This window comes from Nicotiana tabacum, chromosome 13 (genome assembly GCF_000715075.1).
Source record: "Nicotiana tabacum cultivar K326 chromosome 13, ASM71507v2, whole genome shotgun sequence".
In the NCBI taxonomy this organism is placed as follows: Eukaryota; Viridiplantae; Streptophyta; class Magnoliopsida; order Solanales; family Solanaceae; genus Nicotiana; species Nicotiana tabacum.
This window is the reverse complement of record NC_134092.1, coordinates 65,340,419-65,361,020: the sequence shown is the minus strand read 5'-3', so window position 1 is coordinate 65,361,020 and position 20,602 is coordinate 65,340,419. Positions and strand designations below refer to the sequence as shown.

Below are 20,602 nucleotides of genomic sequence, written 5' to 3'. Positions count from 1 at the left end.
AGAGCGAGGCAGGAACATTGATACCTTGGTAGGTAAAAGATTCATGTGGGGGTGGCGCAATGAAGCTTGAGCCAGGCTGGGAAATTGGTATTTGGTGTGGGGATGTTGAAGAATGACCAAATGTGGTGCACATTCGGGCAATGGAAGAATAGGTGGGATAGTGTCTCAGGGAGCTGTGGACATGAATGGTAGTTTGGTATAGGAAGAATGTTAATGGCTGCTAGATAGGATGTTGTGGGGAGGCGGTGTAATAAAAGAAGCCAGAGGAAAGTTTTAAGTTTGGGAGGAATGTTTAACTTCCAGGTCAAGTGTAAGTCTGGTGTGGCCGGTTGGTCAGGGAAGGCGGTGAGGAGATAAAAGTCTGTATGCCGATGTAGTGGAGAAGCCGTTGTGGGAAAAACCCCAAGATGGTGTATCGTTGCTGTTTCGGGATTTGGGAAAGTATGTATTATGGATTAGGGGGAGAATGGTGGAGGGCAATTGGAATGAAATTGGGAGATATTCCATTGGCCTTGGGCGAGAAGTGTGTTAGCCGTTAGGGTCGATTCTGAAGAAGTTAGTGGATCTTGAATAAGACTACGGAGAGAACAGTGATTCGGTAGCCAGATGTCACTCCAAACATTGATGAGTGATCCATTACCTATCTGCCATCTGACAGCTCGAGTGGGAAGGGTGTAGGTCGGAAGGACCAGCACAATTAAAAGAAAGATCAAGGCGTCAGGCAATAGAAAGATTGCTTAAAAAGCAAGTTGAGAAACACATTCATTACGAATACAGCACAATATTATCCTGTATAAAATGGTCTTAATGGTCCACTATTCATATATAACATAGCCCGCTGAGTGTACTAAACCTATGTAAAATCTCAGTTTCAACTTGAACAATTAGATCCTGTATCTGAACTTATATCTACGAAGCCAATCTTCACCTTTTTCATAATAATCCATTCTACTGAATGTTTGTTGTGGGAATTGCATAGCAGCAGCATACGTTGAAGCACCTCGCCATGCATCCATAATTGGATCTGTTGCTCTGAGAACCTTTATAGGAGTTCCACATGGCCTGATCATCCGAATTCCTGCTTCCAAGCGCTCAGCCATACCTGGGTAGAGACAACTCCCGCCAGTCATAAGTATTGAAGTTGTCATTTTATCCCCCAAGCCTTGTCCCCAAGTAGGCAATCTTCTCAAAGACACTCCAACCATTTCATCCAACCCTGACTGGTCAATTCCAATTAAGTTGGGATTGAATAGAACTTCAGGACATCTAAATCTTTCAACCCCAAGTATGATTTGAAAATCCTCCTTTGTTAGAGGACGGAAACGTGGCACCTCTGAGGCAGAGGCTCCAGACTCTGATCCTGGGAAAAACGAAGGATCGATCTCCTGCGCAGATATGTTACATCAGGATACATCTATTAAAGAACAACCCAACGTAGACTAAGCACTGCATGAAGCATCAGGAAATGTACTGACCAGAAGCCTAGAGGAGATGCGAGCCAACTCAGCTTCATCCTGATCTGGCTTATCACTGTCATCATCATCATTATCTCTACTCATTAGCTTGTAGAGTTGCCAATCTTCATCCCTTTGACCAAAAGTATCTTCACCTTTCCCTCGATCAAATGCTGCCGTGGTTAACAAGCGCATCCTCTCTCTTTGGGCAGCATTCAACCTCTCCCCACGACCGACACCTCCAGAAACATTATTATTGCCATTTGCATGGTTCCCATTTGTCTTCAATCGCTTTCGCTGCTCAAGTTTTTCCGACAGCTCTTTGTATTTGGCTCGCAACTGCTCCATATAGCGTTCTGGGTTTTCCCTACACAAGATAAGATGAATGCAGCAAAACTGTAATTATAAAATATTAGTTTTTACCTCATCAATACAAATAACTATATCCATTTTGAGAAGAAACATAGATATTATAGCACATCATTGTAAACAAGTTTAATAATGCTACAATAAACTAGTTCAAGTATTATCTGACAAGAAATACAACATACAGGCGCTTTTGTTCCTCAAGTTTCTTTTCCTTCTCCTTTTCTAACTCCTCCTCCAAACGCTTTTGTTTAGCTCGCTGCCGTGCTTCAGTTGTGGACTTCAGGAACACTTGTCTTCTCTTCTCCTTGAGCTATTAAGAAGTTTCAACATTTTCATTTGTCAGTTAAAAAGTCCAACATAGAAAATGAACGAGAAAATAAGTGGAAGATGATTTTGCACAAAGCTGGCCAAGAGTGAGGTGGAAGAGACAATTGCAACAATAAACTAGTTCAAGTATTATCTGACAAGAAATACCACTACCAATATGGAGATTTACGTGCATACCTGCTCTGCTGAAAGTTCTTCATCAGGTATATCAATGAGATAATACTTCTCAGCTGCAGAAGCATCTGCTTTCTCGTCACTAGGAACCTGCTCACCCTTGGCCTTCCGAAGTGTTTGAGTAACTTTTGCAAAAGCAGCTTCCACTTCACGTTTAGAAGTATAACCTCTACTTTCAAGGAACGACACAATTTGGTCATCCTCAGTGTCCTTGAGCTCCTCTAAGAGGAATTCCAAACCTTTTAATTCATTTTCAAGTTCATTTATTTTTGAGGATCTTTTCGCTTCAGCCATCTCACGCAATCTTTGACTTTGTTTTTCCTTCAAAGCCGCCTTTCTTGCAAGTTCTTCTTCTGATGGAGGCTCATCGGCTGGTGATGGAGTCCAAGGAAGCTGCCAACATCTGGTCTTTTCTTCAGCTTCCTTATCCCCCCTCTGTCACAATAGAATCAAATATTTTACCTCTGGAAACCAGAAGGACGAGAGAAAAGTGCTAATTACCTGAAATAATTGAACCTCTGAAGCATAGTCTGCGGCTATGTAACAGTATTCCATCTTCAGTTCTTCAACCTTTTCCCATGTAAGCTTTGATCTGTTTAAGCATTCAAGGATGAAGCCTGAAAAGCACCCAAAGCAGTATAGCAACATCATGAATTCAAAAAACTATTAACACCTACATGTGATGAGGGTGCTTGAGTGAAAGAAGCTGCTTCAGATAATCAGTAACATGGTATCCACCAACATTAGTTCGACAGCACGCTTCATAGACAGGTTCTCCGTTAATAAACTGAAAATGCAACAAATTGTCATATATTAGTAGCATATAATGAGAAATGATAGCCTACCGCTAGCAAAAACTGCATCATGATATGTCAAACAGAAATTAGCCTGAAAGGGTATAAGGTCTTAACATTGATCTCTTTCACATACTGGGACCGGCACCAATCGAAAAATATCTTTCAAAGATGACACTTAGTTGTATTACATTGGCATCACCGGACAGGGGCACGGTTGACACCTTTTAACATGTGATAACCTACCAGTTGAAAATATAATTAAGTAAATAAATTTGTGCTCTCTAACAATTTAAACGTTTAGAAGAGATGGTCACACGCCGAAAATATAACTACATACCAGCGACTAGCAAGAAAAACTCGAAACCATGCAACTTTCCCGTGACTTAAGGGGCTGTTCATGTCAAAATCTTTTTTCCATCGGTATTGTGCAAAAATCACCACCACGGCACCACCACAGGGTTGCTCAGCCTCCAGTGACCGACCCCAGCAGAAGCTCCGCCAAATACCACAGCGTGTGCCGCCACACGCCACTGGCAGTTCCAATTCCCACGACGCGTCAATCTCACACACCGGTGGGTAACCCCTTTTCTGGCCACTTTTTGAGGGAGATTTCTACTCCTTAGGGTTCATCCACCCATCTAAATTCCTGCAATTTCCGACCACCAGAAGTAGGGTTCTGGATTTCCAGAATGTTTACCAACCAGATATCTCTTCTCTGGCAACTTTTCTGCAGATTTCCGTCAGTGTGGAAGTCGTCTGTGCCATTGCATCCTCCCATTCAGTTTACAGAATTTCTCATTGATTCTCCAGCCAGTTTCAAACAGAAAAGCAGCTCTTCGGTCGTTTACCGACGAGTTTTCCCAGCAAATCTAATACCATTCTCTGAAATATACTCTCTGATCAACCTTTAAACTATATTTTGTGGTATGTTACTTTGGTTAGAATTCTCTTCAATCCAACATTATGTCGCTTTGTTTTGACGTTTTTGGTTCCAAAAAGGGAACTCGGAAACTCGAGTCCAATGATTAATTCGGACCCGCTACTTGAAAGTTCTAACTACTTAGTTTGGGAGACACAGGAGATACAAGAGATAAGTTGAGAAATTGAACTATCTCAGATTCTCAGTTACAACCTGATTGATATCTCTTTTTCACCGAGTATTGTCATTCAGTTTCTCCTTTTTATTTTTTATTCAAAGGAATTTTTACGTGCTGACTTTTTAATGCAAATATCTTTTAACGATAAAAAAGAATTCTTACGTGCTTGGTTCAATACAAAAAAAAGAATCAAGACTGTATGTGAGGGGCATGTTGAAGATATAATTAAGTAAATAAGAGTGTTCTCACTTCTCTCTGACAGTTTAAACTTTTAGACGAGATGGTTACGAAGCTAACACTACCCATAATTGTTTTTTTTCTTTCTAAATTGATAAGGTACAATCAGTGTTTTAAAAGGCGTGGGCGTAAGGTGAGACGTTTTACATATGCCTCAGCGAGGCGTAAGCCCCGAGGCACGTATGGGTATTTAATTTTTAATATTTTATAAAATAATATAATTACAGTAAATATTTATAAACAAGTAAAATTGCATAAAAATTGAAGAAAACTATAAATATGTGAAATATATATATATAGATGTGCTCCATCCCCACAAAAAACTAGTCAAAAACAATCTATTATACTTACAAGCACAAGTAACTTGAGTCGAAAAAAATAAAGTTCTCTACATGGTGGAACAAAAAGGATGACTAACCTGCAATTAAACTTTGAACTTGCTGTTATGAAGGAGAATGGAGTTCTATTTGTATTTGTAAAAAAAAATTGAATATTCGATGCTTTTGGGAGATATTAACAGACTAGCGGGCAAGATAAAGAATTGGAAAAGACCATAAATTAGGGCTTCAATCAATAAAAAATGTCTTGACTTTTAAATTTAATACATTTTAGTTCCTTTTTAAAACTTTTGAGTAATTATAAGCTGACTTTTGAGAATTTGGGTATTATATGAAGGACGTACTCAACAAATTTTGTTTTAATTTGAAAAAGTCTCTGAGGCTTACGCCTCACTACAAAAATGTGCCTCAAACGCCCGGGCGTACGCCTCTTGAGACTTTCTCCCCACACCATCGCCTCGGGGCATTTTTGGTGCGCCTCTCCCCGGGACTCGCCCCGAAAACGCCTTTTAAAACACGGGGTACAATGCATTTTTAACCTTAAATCAAATTTTATCATGCAATTATCTTAATACCACCGCTAATTCATAAAAGCTGCATAATAGGCCTCTAAAGCATACCGGAATGACATGACTTGTAGTAAATCCTGAGCTGATTGCAAGACCAATATCTTTACAAATTCCAAGCTGTTGGTTGTATTTATAGCTGAATGCAGCATCTACACCAAATGCTGCAATATAAAAAAAAGCGACTATTGTGAGCAAAAAGTGCACATAAACGCCACAGAAAGTTATGTTCTTAATTATCAAATCCACGAACTGTTGTTTGGTGAGAAGTGAACCAAGTGAATATTGTCATACATGCAAGAACTTTCAACAAGATCAAGATAAAACAAAGGAATCTTTAGGATGACAAAAAAAATGGCATGACTGCAAGCGTGCCACACAACTTTAACAACATTAGAATCCAAAGCAATGCAAACAGCTCCAGGCAACCGATATAGGTGTTCATACCTACTGAAGGAACTCCATATGACTCAAAAAGAAGCTCAGCCATTTTGCCACGAGACTGAACTGGATTGCAAGCACATTCAGTAATTAAGATAGGATGGTCGATCTGTCCTGCCACCGAATTGGAATAAGAATTGGTTTAAGGGACTACAAGCTGAAGTTTAATAACAGGATATATGCAGCAGAAAGTAAATGCGCAAAATTAGATGGACATGATACGTTTGAAGAAAAGGGCAAAAAGTGAAAGGTCTGTATTTCACCATATCTTAAACATCTTAGCTTTGCCGCTCCAACTTATTTTGTTCTCAATAAAGGTAATGGTTCTACTGATATGATAGGAAAACTGTGGATGTATACATAGAGAATTCTACCAAAGAGACTGTTCTTTAGAAAGAGCATTTAGTCATGCTCACTGGAATATCATATGGGCTCCAGAACTTCACACTGTAAAAAAAGAAAGTTTCGTTCATGTGTACAAAAGAATTTTCAACAGCCTTATACTCTCTATATATATATATTGTTCACATAAGCGCCAGAGGAGTCCAGTCCCGTTTTCTCCTTATCTTAGGGTAGTAACTCTCTGACCGTCCCTCAGATCACCCACTGAATCCCAAACATACATGCTATGCACCATAATCTATGCCGTAATAACCAGTTTGGAAGTATAAAAATGGATTGTAGGCAAATTAGCTCAAGTATTGGTATCTCTGTGCATATATGTATGTACGCATTATGAGAAACAAAGGTATGCAAACTGAAGTGCATCTTTTCATTTACATATATGCAATACATATGCAACATACATCATCACCCAATTGTTTAAGCCACTGACATCGAGAAAACCTAGATACGGAGGCACATCAATTGACACGGAATCTCTTGCAAGAGGGAAAAAGAGAGAGAAGAGAAAGAGGATAGTGTCAGAGAATCTCCTTTAACAAAAACTGTGTCACACCATACAATTTACTTTAATGTGTAAACTGATGATATTGATATCATAAGGTCAGTAAAACTATAAGGACTTATATGATGCTTGCTTAGCCCATGTTTCTTCTAATTCTTTTTTTTTTTTTAAAGAAAGTAATATTTGTATTAAAATCACAGCACAAAGATTGTGCTGGCATCCATGTACAGCAAGATACAATTCATCGTTAGCTTCTGAGTAGAGCTGTTTCTTCTATTTCTTTTCTGTGTTAGCATATCAATTTGCATCCTGTACAATATTCCCAGAAAATACAGTTGGATAAAAATTCTGCGGGAAAAAATAGAAGATAGAATAATTTGATAATTGACAAGGATCAAAACATCAATGACCGACATAAACAGTTTATATCAAATAATCAAACAGAAGCAATAGTCAAAGGCCACAACAAGGATTTTACAGCTTCACTCCAGACAGCAAGCACCAAGCAAATCTTAATAAACCAAGCTGAATGTAATAGCATCAGATTCGTCTATCATCCTGAGTAACAATTGAATGAAAGCAAACATACCTGTGACTGATCGGCACCTAATCGATCAAACCCAAAGTCCAGTATCTACATACAGCAAACCGCGAACATAATGGTAACATGAGTACCATTTCAGAAAAAAAGATAATAAGAATAATGGTAACATGATTAATGCAAACAAGACAAAGCAGCAAGACAAGTTAATCCACAATCATCAATGTTTCATATGTCAGACTCTGCTTAGCAACATAGCATCACATAAACCAAATATATGATCCAACTATCACTTACACCAAGAGTACCATGTATGGCATCAGTGCCGGCCAAAAGGAGGAAAACGAGTCATTATCGAGAAGCTTTCCGCTACAATTGGCCGCGCATCAATATCTTAGTCAGATTGCACTGTCTTGACACTCTAAAATAACATCGTGAATTTGCCTTGTCCCCTTGGCCTTACATCCCAAAGAGGTTATAGTTAAAATCCAGAGAGAGTATTCTCTCTTGAAAATAGGAATGAAAACATAGAACACAGTAGTTAGACCTAAAGTCTAGATAAATTGTCAGCTCAACTAGCTTTCATGCTCTGGTAGGTCGTTGATATTTCTTTCTCTGTTTTGGGGGAGAGAGTTGGGAATAAAGTTTACTCATCACAAATTTCATGGTCAAGCTTACAAACTCAACAACAACAACAACAACAACCACCCAGTGGAATCCCACCAAATAGAAGTCTTACATATTCCATTATCTCAAACTGATAAACAACATTGCTCTCGAATGCTGAACGAGGTCCTGAACGCGTGCAATCAAAGTACTTCAGTAGTGCAGGATTGTGATCACCGACAACTGTTACTGTTTCACCTGCAATATGATAAGAACATAACAAAACTTGAAGCCAATATTCACCAATCAAATGATGATGCATTATATGCATTCGCTATTTAAAAACATGTTTATAGTAGGTGTTGTTTAGCAAGAAGTAATTTTGATAATTTCTTCACCAATCTTCACTACAGTTTGTTCATTATGGAATTTTTTCGAGATAATGGCAGTGTCCAAGCTAGCTTGCACGCACCTTGACTATTTAAAAACATGGTCATAAGAAGTGTTGTTTAGCAAGAAGTAATTTTGATCATTTCTTCACCAAACTTTTCTACGATCTGATCGTCGTAGAATTTTTTATTTTTAATAAGATAGTGTTCAGATCAGCTTGCTCGCACCTCAACAAATCTACCAAGTGCCTACTACCTCCCACCGGCACAGGTATAATCGGGTAGCTCTATGGGGATTTGAACCCTGGTCTCCCTTGGTCCATTTCAACTTCATTGACCTCTAGGCCATAATCTTATGGATTATTTTTAATCATAAATGGATTATTAAGCACTTGTCAAATTACAAATTACAGTATTGGGAGGGCAACACTTGGAGCCCATCTTTGAGAAGGCACCTGCAGGATTGGGAAATTGATGACCTAATGGCTCTTCTTGGAAGTTTGGAGTCTCATCCAGTGAACAACCAAGCAGCAGATAGATTGAAGTGGGGTAATACTAGAGATGGAGTATACTCAGTTAAAGCAGCCTATGCAGAGAGCTCCAACAAAGTTCTAATAGATTTATGGCCTTGGAAATTAATCTGGAGGACTAAACTTCCCACAAAGGTTATGTGCTTTTGCTGGATAGTATTAAATGGAGCTTGCTTAACCCAGGATAACCTTATCAGAAGAGGTTTCCAACTAGCCAATAGATGCCATATGTGCCACACAAGTTCAGAGTCCATCCCACACATGTTCATTCATTGCACAGTAGCAGCAGATATCTGGAACATGTTCTTAACCATCTTTGGACTGAACTGGTCTATGCCTAATTCAGTCAGAGAGCTCTATGAAGCATGGGGTCTCCGGAGAGTTGACAAAGCCATCAAGCACATCTGGCTCATGGTGCCTGCCTGTATCTTTTGGTGCATTTGGATTGAACGAAACCACAGATGTTTTGATGGTATTTCAACTCCTAGAAGCTATCTAAAAGCTAGATGTTTGGTTAACCTTTTTAGTTGGGTGAATCTTTCTCCTGTAAATAACTATGATATGTTTCTGGATTTTGTCAGCCCCTTAGCCTTATAGTCTTTTTGTATTAGAGCTGGCATTTTCCTTCTTTTGTAATCTTTGCATCTTCTTGATGCCTTTAATGACATTTCACTTACCTTATCAAAAAAAAAAGTAAACTCAACATCCAAACTGGTCTCTACATTGCTTCCAAAAGAGTGATCATTTTTCAATCAACTACCAAATGATCAATTAGTTACATGATCAGTAAAAGATTAATATCTTAACCAAACACGCCTTTAGTATCACTTCTATCCTTCACGCAAGGCAGAGAGGTCGATCACATAGGATAATATAACCAGCCTAATGACTCAGATTATTAGTGTTCCAATTATGCAGAACAGACACAGATAGAGAAAATTAAACATCGTTGTTATACGGGAAGATACAAGTTAGATGGTGTGAGTTGAAAGCTGTCCGGTTTATCTATGAAGAGTTATTTTGAGCTTTGACCAAACACTTCTATCACATAATGTCAGACTGAAAAGAATTACTCCAACAGATGGGAAGGTTAAGAAAGGAAAAATGAAAGATGATGATATTGAGGTGCCTTTTAACATGCCATCCCTTACATGCTATCCCTGCATCAAAATACAAGTTTTGTGAACATCTATTGTTTACAACAGAAGTATGATATCTTTGGCTGTCAAAACATCTCTTATTTCTTCCTAAACAAATAGTCCACATGATATGTAGAAGAATGGGTTTTCATATCTCCTTCAATCTTCTGCATACTCTTTGACCCTGCCAACACTCTAATAAGCTTCTAATACTCATAGGCATCACCCATTGCACACCAAAAAGACTTGGGAAAAATTCCCAAATCTACCTTGTTTGTCTGCAGTGAAGAAAAAAGATGACTTGCAGATTCTTGAGCTTCCTCACAGGAAAGCATCTGCTACATAAAACAAAACTTTTGTCCTGTAGCCTGTCTTGGGCATCTAAGGCAGCAACCCATCCAAAGCAAGCAGCCTTTCATGGTGCGTTAGCTTCCAAAACATGGCCCAACACCAAGTTAAGTCCCAATGGCCAACTCGTTTCTAAATTAGTCTGCAACAGCTTTTGACAGAAAATTTCCTTTCTTTACTAGCTGTGCAGATCTGAGAGTCCAACCTGTTAACATCAAGGGTGAAGGTTCCAAGAAGTGCAGTAATTGACTAACTTCTACCTCCCAATCATCAAAATTTCTCCTAAAGGTAAGCTGCTAAACTGAGTTAGTAAAGCAACCTGCCACTGTACAGTATTTGTCGGTGGTTAAGCTATACAAAATATGAAATCTATCCACCTAATACCAACCTTCCATCTTATGTTTTGCTGAAATTCTGGCGACAATTTACATATTTGTTTTAATAAACCAACTCCTGCAGCTAAAACAGGGCAAAGACACCAGAAGTCTTTCCTACCATACTTGACAATAATTATTTCCTTACAGAGTTGTTTGTCATCCTCATTATATCTCCAAAGCCATTTAAACAACAGGTCAAGTTTTTCACACCCAAAGTACACCTTTCTTGTTTCTCATGAGAGCTTGCAGTTTTACTAAATGCATCTTCCTCTTTTCTACATTTTCTTCCCATAAGAACTGACTTCTCATATTATTTTCTTCTCTACTAATAAAGGAATATGAAATAATGAGATCATGCAGGTGAGAATCCCATTCAACACGCTGTTAATTAAAGTGAGTCTTTCATCAAAAGAGAGGTATTGTTTCTTCAAGGAATTAACTTGCACATTTGTCTACCCTGTCCTAACTCTCATTGGAGGTTGGAAGTTCCCTTGAACAACCAAACCTGCTTTTTTATCTGAAATGATAAAAAAATTGTTAATTTTGCCCCTTATGTGACTGTTTAAATCAAATTTTAACTGAACAAAAGAAAGCCACTAGGAAGACATTTCATAGGTTTAGTAGGTCGTATTAATACTATTTTTTTAGAAGAGTAGGTCGAATTAATACTTTCAAATGCATCTTTCTAATTGAGATATAGTCTCCATGATAAGTTAGTGCATAATTGCATATCAAGATTTAGTGCATTGTTTTCTTAGGATTGGGTAAAGGAGATTTTAGATTCACCAACTTATATCTTTGACTCTGTCCTAGGCTCCTTGCGAGGATGTGTTTATTCCAGTTAGGTAGCACTCGTAAGGACTAAGGATCAAGTCTTAAATACCTCCTTGTGTATACATTTAGCCATAGTTATGAAGTTTAAGAACAAAACCTAAGGTGACAACTTTATTTTCTTTTCTTCCATAACTAAGTGGAGCAATAAAATTTGGTAGAACATCAATCTACGCTACATGGACTTACGGACGGTATACATCTAGAAAAGGTACTGCTAGGTATCCAAAATGGGTGTGTTCAACTTTTAAAGCTTTTTAGTCTATTTTGAAGGAGCCCCCAAAATCCATACTCATGTCATTCTCATTTGACATGTGTTATTAAAAGACATCGCTTGTCTCTTAAAGTGATGAGGTGATGCGAAGCGAGGGGTTATTACTTCATTGATGAAGTCATGCTTTAGAGAAATTTGCACTTTAAACAATGATTCGCAAAGTGATCCTAATAAGAAGTGGTCGGCTATTTGAATCTCAATTTTAAGGAGTTGGATTATTATTTTTATTTTTTGATAAAGTTGAGGAGTTGGATTAATATCGTCAATATTGTTAGTTATTTTAATTGCAATTACATTATTATAGTACTAAATTCATATGTGTTTGGCATTTTTTCAATTTTATGTAGCTTTGCGCCTAACTTCAACAATGCTTCGCTTCCCCGTTTTCGCTTCTCCTTTGGATCTTTTAGCACTTTTCGCTTTTGAAAACACTAACATGCACATCAAGGATAGACATCAATGGATGATCATGAAAGCATGTCAAGCATGCTGTGCATCCTAGATATTTAAACAAGGGAAATTATCGAAATTCAACATTATCGCTTAATTCCATTTAGTTTCACTATTCACAAGGACCAAAATTTTCCTTTATCCTCATAATACCTTTTAACTACTAGTTTTTTTGTTTTTAAGAAAAAAAAAAAGCACCTTTAAATTAAACTTACCAACAAATAAATAAGCGCGACCAGGTAAGCAAAATGGCAAGATTCTAATATACCAAATCTAACTACTATTCATGCCTTACTTGAAATTGTAATGAGGAACTTAAAGTTAAGCATCACATAAAAAAATCAAAAGATAATATCTCATTTTCCCAAGAACATGCTTGCAAAAGTTTATCATTCTGGGACTAGAAATAAAAACATCAATGGATGATCATGAAAGCATGCCGTGCATCCTAGATGTTTAAACAAGGGAAATTATCGAAATTCAACATTATCGCTTAATTCCATTTAGTTTCACTATTCACAAGGACCAAAATTTTCCTTTATCCTCATAATACCTTTTAACTACTAGTTTTTTTGTTTTTAAGAAGAAAAAAAAGCACCTTTAAATTGAACTTACCAACAAATAAATAAGAGCGACCAGGTAAGCAAAATGGCAAGATTCTAATATACCAAATCTAACTACTATTCATGCCTTATTTGAAACTGTAATGAGGAACTTAAAGTTAAGCATCTCATAAGAAAATCAAAAGATAATATCTCATTTTCCCAAGAACATGCTTGCAAAAGTTTATCATTCTGGGACTAGAAATAAAAACAACTGCTAAAAACAACAAATATAGCAGCTACTTAAGCGTCTCATAAGCAAGGAATAAAAGTTTAACATAGGGACTCAGACAGGTATCTTTGTGACAAGGGTACAGGTAAGCACCGATATGGGTACTTTCAATTTTCAGCAGTTTAGAGTCTATTCTGAAGGACCTAAGCAGAGCACCAATACACATGTCAGCCTGTTCTACTATAGTGCATTAAAGCAAATGAAAAGTCAATGCCACCTAGGAAAGACTATGTACTAGAAAACCCTGGTCTACTAATTTTTTTGGATAACCAAAACTGGGTCTACCATTTCTCCTAATTAATAAACTTTCTCTTACTTTTCCTCCTTCGTAGTATTCTTTTGCGAAGAAGGAGGCATCTGCCCCTGTTAACAGACTCCTCGTTATATCCATGAATCTCAAGAAAACAAAAAATTATCATGGCCTTGAGTCTCTTGACTTTTCTGATTTCCGAATATTATGAGCTGCTATCTTGATACTGCTCCCTCATCACCCTTGCTGCATGACACTTAATTCAAGTTTGTTTGCTCCCCCCCCCCCCCCCCAAAAAAAAAAAAATTGGGCTTATGCAGCTTTAAGAATGACCGGAATACAACATGGTTATGGTCTCAATCACAACCTCCATGTATAATGGCATAGGAACCAAGCAATTCTATCTGGGTTGTGCATTTGCTTTTGAGTATTGAGCACTCAGAAAAGAAATCAAAAGAGGAAAATGAAATCAAAGTACATGAATTCATACTGTAAAGTATTCCAAAACAGAAAAATGATTTCTTTTTCATGGGAAAAAAAGTTTGTGAAAATTTCATAAGAGGTGTTAAGTTAACCTTCTGAATGTTCCGTTCACTTATCAAAAGAAAGTAAAAGCCAGAGGATTAACATTTAACAAGATAGAAGTTTAGAGGCAATCCAAGCAGGTGAAAATGCTAACATATCTATGGAGACAACCGGTCAACACATTCTGAAGTTAAGAAGTTAAATGCAAATCCGTCCTTCTCAATCAGCTATCATAATTTAAAATCTCCCCAGTCTTGTATAGAATCATGAAAATGTGGTTCATTTTTGTTATTCTCCTTGACCTCAATTGGAAAAAAAAAAAGAAAAAAAAAAGCATACCAGTCGTTTTGTGGCGAGGCCTCTGAACAATGTTTCGAAAGATTACGCGAGGGTCATTCTCTCCTGCCCACCTGTCAATTGACAAATCCGAAGCTAAATAAAACGGAAAAAAGTCTCAAGAACAGAGAGAATTTGGGAATTTAGGGATGAATACCCAACACGGAAATAGGAAGCGCCGTTGTCAATGACAATGGGGCAACTAGAGCTGAAGGAACTGTAATCTGATTGCCTCTCTATTTTCGAAATGAACGGCATTTTTTTGCTCTCTTTGCACTTCGTCTGTGTGCCCTAGAACACTGTCATAATGGAGTGCCATCCATGGTTAGACAACAAGTGTCAGCGGGTTATTCGATTCTATTTTTCGGGTCACCTATACCCGCTTATTCGACCTAGTATTATTACTCAGTGCCTCAACCCATTCAAATGTCATATACTCGATTGAGCTTTCAGTCCCCTCCCGATTTTCCCTTTCCCTTTACCCTCCCCTTATAATAAATGAAAATTTTAAAAAAGCTTTCTAGCACAAATATGCAAACGAAAATTTTAGAGTAACCCTATAGGACCTATATTTCTCAGAAAGAAAAGCCTCAAATAAAAGACCAATAAAACAAAATTCCCTGAGGAGTTGTTTCATTAAAAATATTAGGAAAATAATCTATAACATAATATATCGCATAAAGTAGTCTAATGTAGTATTTGATTAAAGATATTAGTGTAACATATAATTAGACTATCAAGATTTCATATGTCATAAAGGGTGACATAATACCTCTCATAAGTCATGACGTATTTTATCTTTTTTCTCAGATTGTATGTCCTTTTTCTCTATTTTATTTATGCCTACAAATTCGCAAATAATAAAAGATGCCTTATATATTTATTTTCATATTATTACTGTTCATCTCTTTCCCAAAATCCTTCTCAGTTCCTTTTTATTGTTACTTTTTTCATTTTTAAACTCCTCGGTGCCTCATTATTGCTATTTAAAGCTAGGATCTCTATTTAACATTTATATAGCAGGTACATGACATGTATTATATTAAAATAACCACAATTATAAAAAGTCAAGACATAAGAGTAAAGGACACTGTAGAGGCTAAATTCTGCTCGGTCGTTAATTATGGAGCAAGGCCTATATTTGATGCGCGTAAAACAAAGATGAATGATATGAAATGGCAGAACGTAAAATAGAGAGAAAGATGAGAGAGTAATTTTATTAATCATGCCCGATTTCACGTAGTACAGTGCTGCTTCCGGGGAGGTTCGGTTGCAGCCAAGCTAGCTAGTATCTATATAATGAAGGTACAAGCAATAAGCTCCGAAGAGATTTAACAATAAAAAATATAATGTGTATAAGTGTTTAGACAAGAAAAATAAAGACTAGTAGGGATAGGTTGGGAGCTCGTTCATGCTGTGTTGAGTTGAGTTGGAATGGCCTTGAAGCTTGGTCCTTCACCCAATATTTATAGTAGACCGGGTGCTTGGACTCTACGACTGACTTGTAGGACTTTCGGTTAGTTAGTTAAGCTAACTTAATTGTTGGGTCCAATATTTCATCCATTGATCATCGCAAAGACTATATGTGGAGGTTGTTGGACGTGCGTCTTATCCCTTTAGACCTAGTCAAAGTGAGTTATAGTGGATCAAGACGCAGCAAGCAATATGAAGTCATGGCCCGTGTGAGCGTAACATGCGGGGCCAAGGCCCATATTCTGCAATGATTGGGGTCATAAGCCTTAAAAATTGATAGTATAGCAAGTTGAGTTGTAGGTAGGGCCATAGGCTGAGGGTCTTTCTGTAGGGATGTTTGTATTAGGTATTGGGTTGTACAGTGGATTAGGTCAAAGATCATGTGTTCAAGGCACTTTGAGAGTGAATTTTTTGACCACTACAGTTAGTCCCCTCAATTGCTAAGGCAAAATCATATTCTCCTTGACAAGTGGATAAGATGTCACAAAGCAAAAATGTGTTTCATTTTGAATCATGGGGAGATGTGTCTCCCATTGATAGGAATAGGGTGCTACTGTGATGTAGCCACATCCATTCGATTATCAGAGTTATTATGATCATCTTGCTTTGACATGATTTCTCCATCAGACTCTTTTTATATAATATTTTCAGGAATTACCACTCTTTTCAGGGTATTAGCACTTCCATGTGAGTTTTTTACTTTTTATTTTTTATATTTTTTCACTTTTACAGTATGTTTCCATAAAGGATCATCGACCAGGCTACTAGAAAGTGAAACTTATCGCATGACTTTTGATTAAGATGAATACGCTTTCTTTTATGAAGATATCTCGGATCCTCCAGCTCCCTCCGTGGATCTAAATCCTATATTTATGACTGACGATCCTCTATTGATTTTGGACGATGACCTTCCTTTTCTTTTACAAATAATATTTACCATTGGTAGGAATTGAAATGGGGGCTTCAAATCCAAATGAAAGATTGTGGTCTTCGGTCGAAGGTTGTATTGCTCTACCTTTATATCATTTCTCCTTTAACTTTGAACTTTCCTTGGGTTTGATTATCCACAAAATTTGCTTCGATCGTAGTCTGGCTTTGGCATAATTGTCACCCAAAGTATGAAGGGTAGCCATTTTCCTGAAGTATAGGAATGATGTAGCAGGTGTAAAACTCTATAGTGAGGGTTTCACATTTTTTTGCATAACTTAACTAGAGAGGAGGTTCTACTCACTTGATGAAGTGTTCCCTATCCCTTATCCTAGGATTGCATTTTCTGATCGTAGGGATTCACTGAAAAGTCAATGGTGGGGGGGACTTTATTTTCATCAGGCTATCTTCTCTATTTGCACCTAGACAGTCTCCTTTGAGGATCCAGTTTAACCTCTGTTGCGAGTATTTTCACTTTTCTCCTCATTTTTCTTAAATACCTAACAAGCTAATATCATACTCTTACTTTGCAGCTTCAACTATTGAGGTGCGCTTAACTGAATTCACCAAGAAGTGGGTGAGGAAACTCAATTCCATCATACTCGTGGATTATTCTTTTTCTAGTATCGTTGTAGCGCTAGCTATCAGATCAAGGGACCAAAATCCTATTGGCTCAAAGATTCAAGGATGAGAAAAAACAGGCATGTTCTTCGCCTTTCAATGTGCATGGATGGGTTACACCGCCTGGCTCAAGAAAAGAGGGAGAGAGCAACCTTAGTTTTCACTGAGGGTGAACCGGCAAAAAAAAAGCGCGCGTCCAAAGTGACATTTCTGCCAACCGCTTTAGGTTCCTTTCTTCTCAGGGTGATTTAAATCTTGTTCTCATTTCGAATTTCATCCCCTCAAGTTTACCCTTTTCCTCCGCGGTGGTGGCTACGCCTTCTGATGATGCTCATTCTCCACTAGCCGCACCTAATGCCTTTACTTTTGAGAGTGTTTGTTTGTTACTTCTTTTCCTTTATTGACAACTTATTCTGACCTTTTGCCTCTCTTGGTGGTATCGACAATTTGAGCGATGATATCTTCTTCAAGGGCATGTACTTCAATCCTTGTTAAAGGATGAGGTGGTGTTTCGAATCAGATCTTGACTCACTTGGCACCCTCCAACACTTGATCTTGTTGAAAAGTCTTGGAGAGACAAAAGGATTCTGCCCCATATCTACTGCCCCATATCTACTGTTTGAGGACATGGTGTGTCATTCCCTAGAGGTGATGATCCTTTCATATGCTTTGACCTTCTATTTGTTTGATTTTCTAATCTTGTGTTTGCATTGCAATTTTGTATTTCCCTCTTGGTCTCTTTGTCTTGGCCATCAGATCTTGCGGATATATTCTTGGCCATCAGATCTTGCGGTTGTCCAAGTCGGCAATCATGGAAATTTCGCAGTAGGTGCTGAGGAGTCAATGGTTGTGTTACAATCAAGGGTGGCTAATTTGAAGGTACAATAGAAGACTAAGAGTGAGTTATGTCAAGTGCATTTGGCGAAGCTGACTCGAATCATGGTTGATCAAAGTCGTGCTCTGATGAGAGTTGGCGAGGCTACATCACGCCTGACAATAAAGGCTATAGAGCTCACCCCTCTCATTGTAGAAGTTGAGCGATTGACCCATGAATTGGGTCGTTTCGGGAGTGGTGCTAGTGGCAGGCTAGACCTTGGGAGCAGTTTGGGTGCTGGTTCAGGCATCAGTGATTTGAAGGGGAAGGCAGTAATAGAGGATCCTGAATGAAGACTTTTAGTAGTGGTTTGTTATGCCCATAGTTTATTGGGCACGTATGTATGTAAGAAACAATCTCTAGTTTTTTGGTTGAGGCACTCTTGTATTGTATTTATGGAAGGTTGCATATGTTTTGGTTTTTGGCCTATATTTGATCCTTCTTATGTGCTTCAGCAAATTATAGTATGGCGTATCTAGTTAGGGAAGTTTATTTAGCATCGAATGCCCTTGCTCATTCGGGGCAAGTCCCTAGTGTTGGGGCTTGAAGTAGGTCGTGTTCGCTCAAAGCGGGTCCCTAGTGTTGAGGCTTGTAGGGTGTACTCGTGTGGAACGAGCCCTTGATATGCTAGGAGGGCGACGTGTTGCGCTAGAGTAGCATAGTATTAGTCATTATCTTGCCCGTGTATGCTATTATCTTCCTTAATAGTAGGGCCAAGTCCGAGTTATAATGAGATAAATACTTCAAATCGAATCAATAATAAGAATGCATGCTCAACCAGTGCAAGATCCATATACTCCAATACACAATCCATGTATCACATAACCCGATACAAATCCATGTATCGATGCGGTACAATATCCATGTACCGACCACGCTCAAAGGGCCCAAAGCAACATGAGTTATCACCTGACTTCGGAGGGATGGATCCAAATCCAAGCGCAAGAGGGGTATAATAGCATCCCTCATAAATCAATAACTAATCATTAATCCAATGTGCCAAACTGTATCTCACTCGCATGCTTACCCTTTGTGCCAAAGTCCTCAGTCCGGTTCACGTATTCATTAATCAAAATGTATGTATAAGTTTAAGAATTTTTTATAAAAGTTACACACAAAGTTAATAAAATATCATACGGATAATTATGCATTTTAACATGTCAAGAATAAGTTCTCATGCCTTCACAATTAATCATAAGCCTAGGCATGATTTCTAACATGAATAAGAGAGCAAACGTAGTCACATATGCTAAATAAATCATGAATCAAATGAGCACATAGTCAAACAAAGTATGAAATATTCCATTTCTACCACCAGTCATGATATAAACTCGGTAAATGCATATACGCTCGCCACTATGTAAATACACTACCCCCAATACCCTTAAACACATAGCAAACAAGTCAAATCCTAGGGGTTTCCCTCTTAACAAGGTTAGTCAAGAGACTTACCTCTACATGGTAGCCTCTAATCTCCCAAAATAGTCTTTCCTCTCAAATCGAGCTCCGAACGAGCCGAATCTAGCCAAGTACACCTCAATAACATCAAACAAGGCCATAGAATCAAACCCAAACAATAAAGATTGAATTTTTAATGAATTTCACAAAGTCAACCAAAAAGTCAACCCAGGCCCGCCTCCGAAAACCCGACAAAATTCATAAATCCCGAATACCCATTCCATTACGAGTCCAAATATATAAGTTTCATCCAAAACCGACTACGAATCGGGGTTCAAATCTCCATTTTTCACTTTAAAAAAGTTTTTCCAAAACCCCTAATTATTCTCTTTTAGTTTCACCCATGAAATGCAAAAATCAAAGGTAGACTCATGAATAATAATCAAATCTGAGTCAAGAACACTTACCCCAATTCGAGTGGTGAAAATCGCCTAAAAAGTCGCCCAAATCCGAGCTCTCAATCTCAAAATATGATAAAATGAGTAAAAGTCCCAAAAAGACATCTTAAAAGACTGCCCAGTTAAACCCTTCACGAACGCGGCACGTGCCTCGTGTTTGCGAAGCACAAAATCACTGCCAGAACAAAACCTCCTTCGCGAACACGATAGGAGCATCGCAAACGCGAAGACCAAAGGCTCTCTCCCTTCCTGAATGCGCCCAGTAGCCTCGCGAATGCGAAGGCCTGCTGCCCAGTACCACTCCCTTCTTCGCGAATGCGGCAGCCTTCCGTGAATGCGAAGAGAAAATCTCCCAGCTCCCAAATTCCTTCATCGTGAACACGATGCTTCTACACGAATGTGAAGGACATCAGACACCAGCAAAAATTTGATGTCCAAAATTCATGGAAATGGTCCTAAACCACCCGAACACACCCAAGGTGCAACGGGACCCCGTCCAACCATACCAACCAATCACAAAATATAGCACGGACTTACTCGAGGTCTCAAATCTTACAAAATAACATCAAAACTACAAATCGCACCTCAATTCAAGCCTAGTAAACTAATTAAATTTCTAACTTCCAAAACTCATATCGAACCTTATCTAACCAACTAGGAATGACCGTTTTGCACACAATACCCAAATCACATTATGAACATATTCCAATTCCC

At 38.2% G+C, this 20,602-nt stretch overlaps 1 protein-coding gene across 2 annotated transcripts; it reads right to left on the bottom strand.

The window, feature by feature from the left end:
- Positions 1 to 717: 717 nt before the first annotated feature.
- LOC107815077 (actin-related protein 5) lies at positions 718 to 14,878 on the bottom strand. 2 transcript variants are annotated; one of them, XM_016640592.2, is made up of 12 exons: positions 14,295 to 14,878; positions 14,141 to 14,211; positions 7,988 to 8,112; positions 7,297 to 7,341; positions 5,807 to 5,909; positions 5,414 to 5,523; positions 3,002 to 3,111; positions 2,826 to 2,916; positions 2,328 to 2,759; positions 2,006 to 2,133; positions 1,476 to 1,821; positions 718 to 1,385 (listed from the first exon to the last, which is right to left on the bottom strand). In XM_016640592.2, the coding sequence occupies exons 1-12, from the start codon at positions 14,393 to 14,395 to the stop codon at positions 885 to 887; spliced, it is 2,163 nt and encodes a 720-aa protein (XP_016496078.2). In that variant the 5' UTR covers positions 14,396 to 14,878; the 3' UTR covers positions 718 to 884. The 2 variants fall into 2 exon arrangements, with proteins under 2 accessions (XP_016496078.2, XP_016496079.2); XM_016640593.2 differs by lacking the exons at positions 14,141 to 14,211; positions 14,295 to 14,878 and having other exon boundaries at positions 5,807 to 5,914; positions 7,988 to 8,081.
- Between the last annotated feature and the right edge of the window lie 5,724 nt (positions 14,879 to 20,602).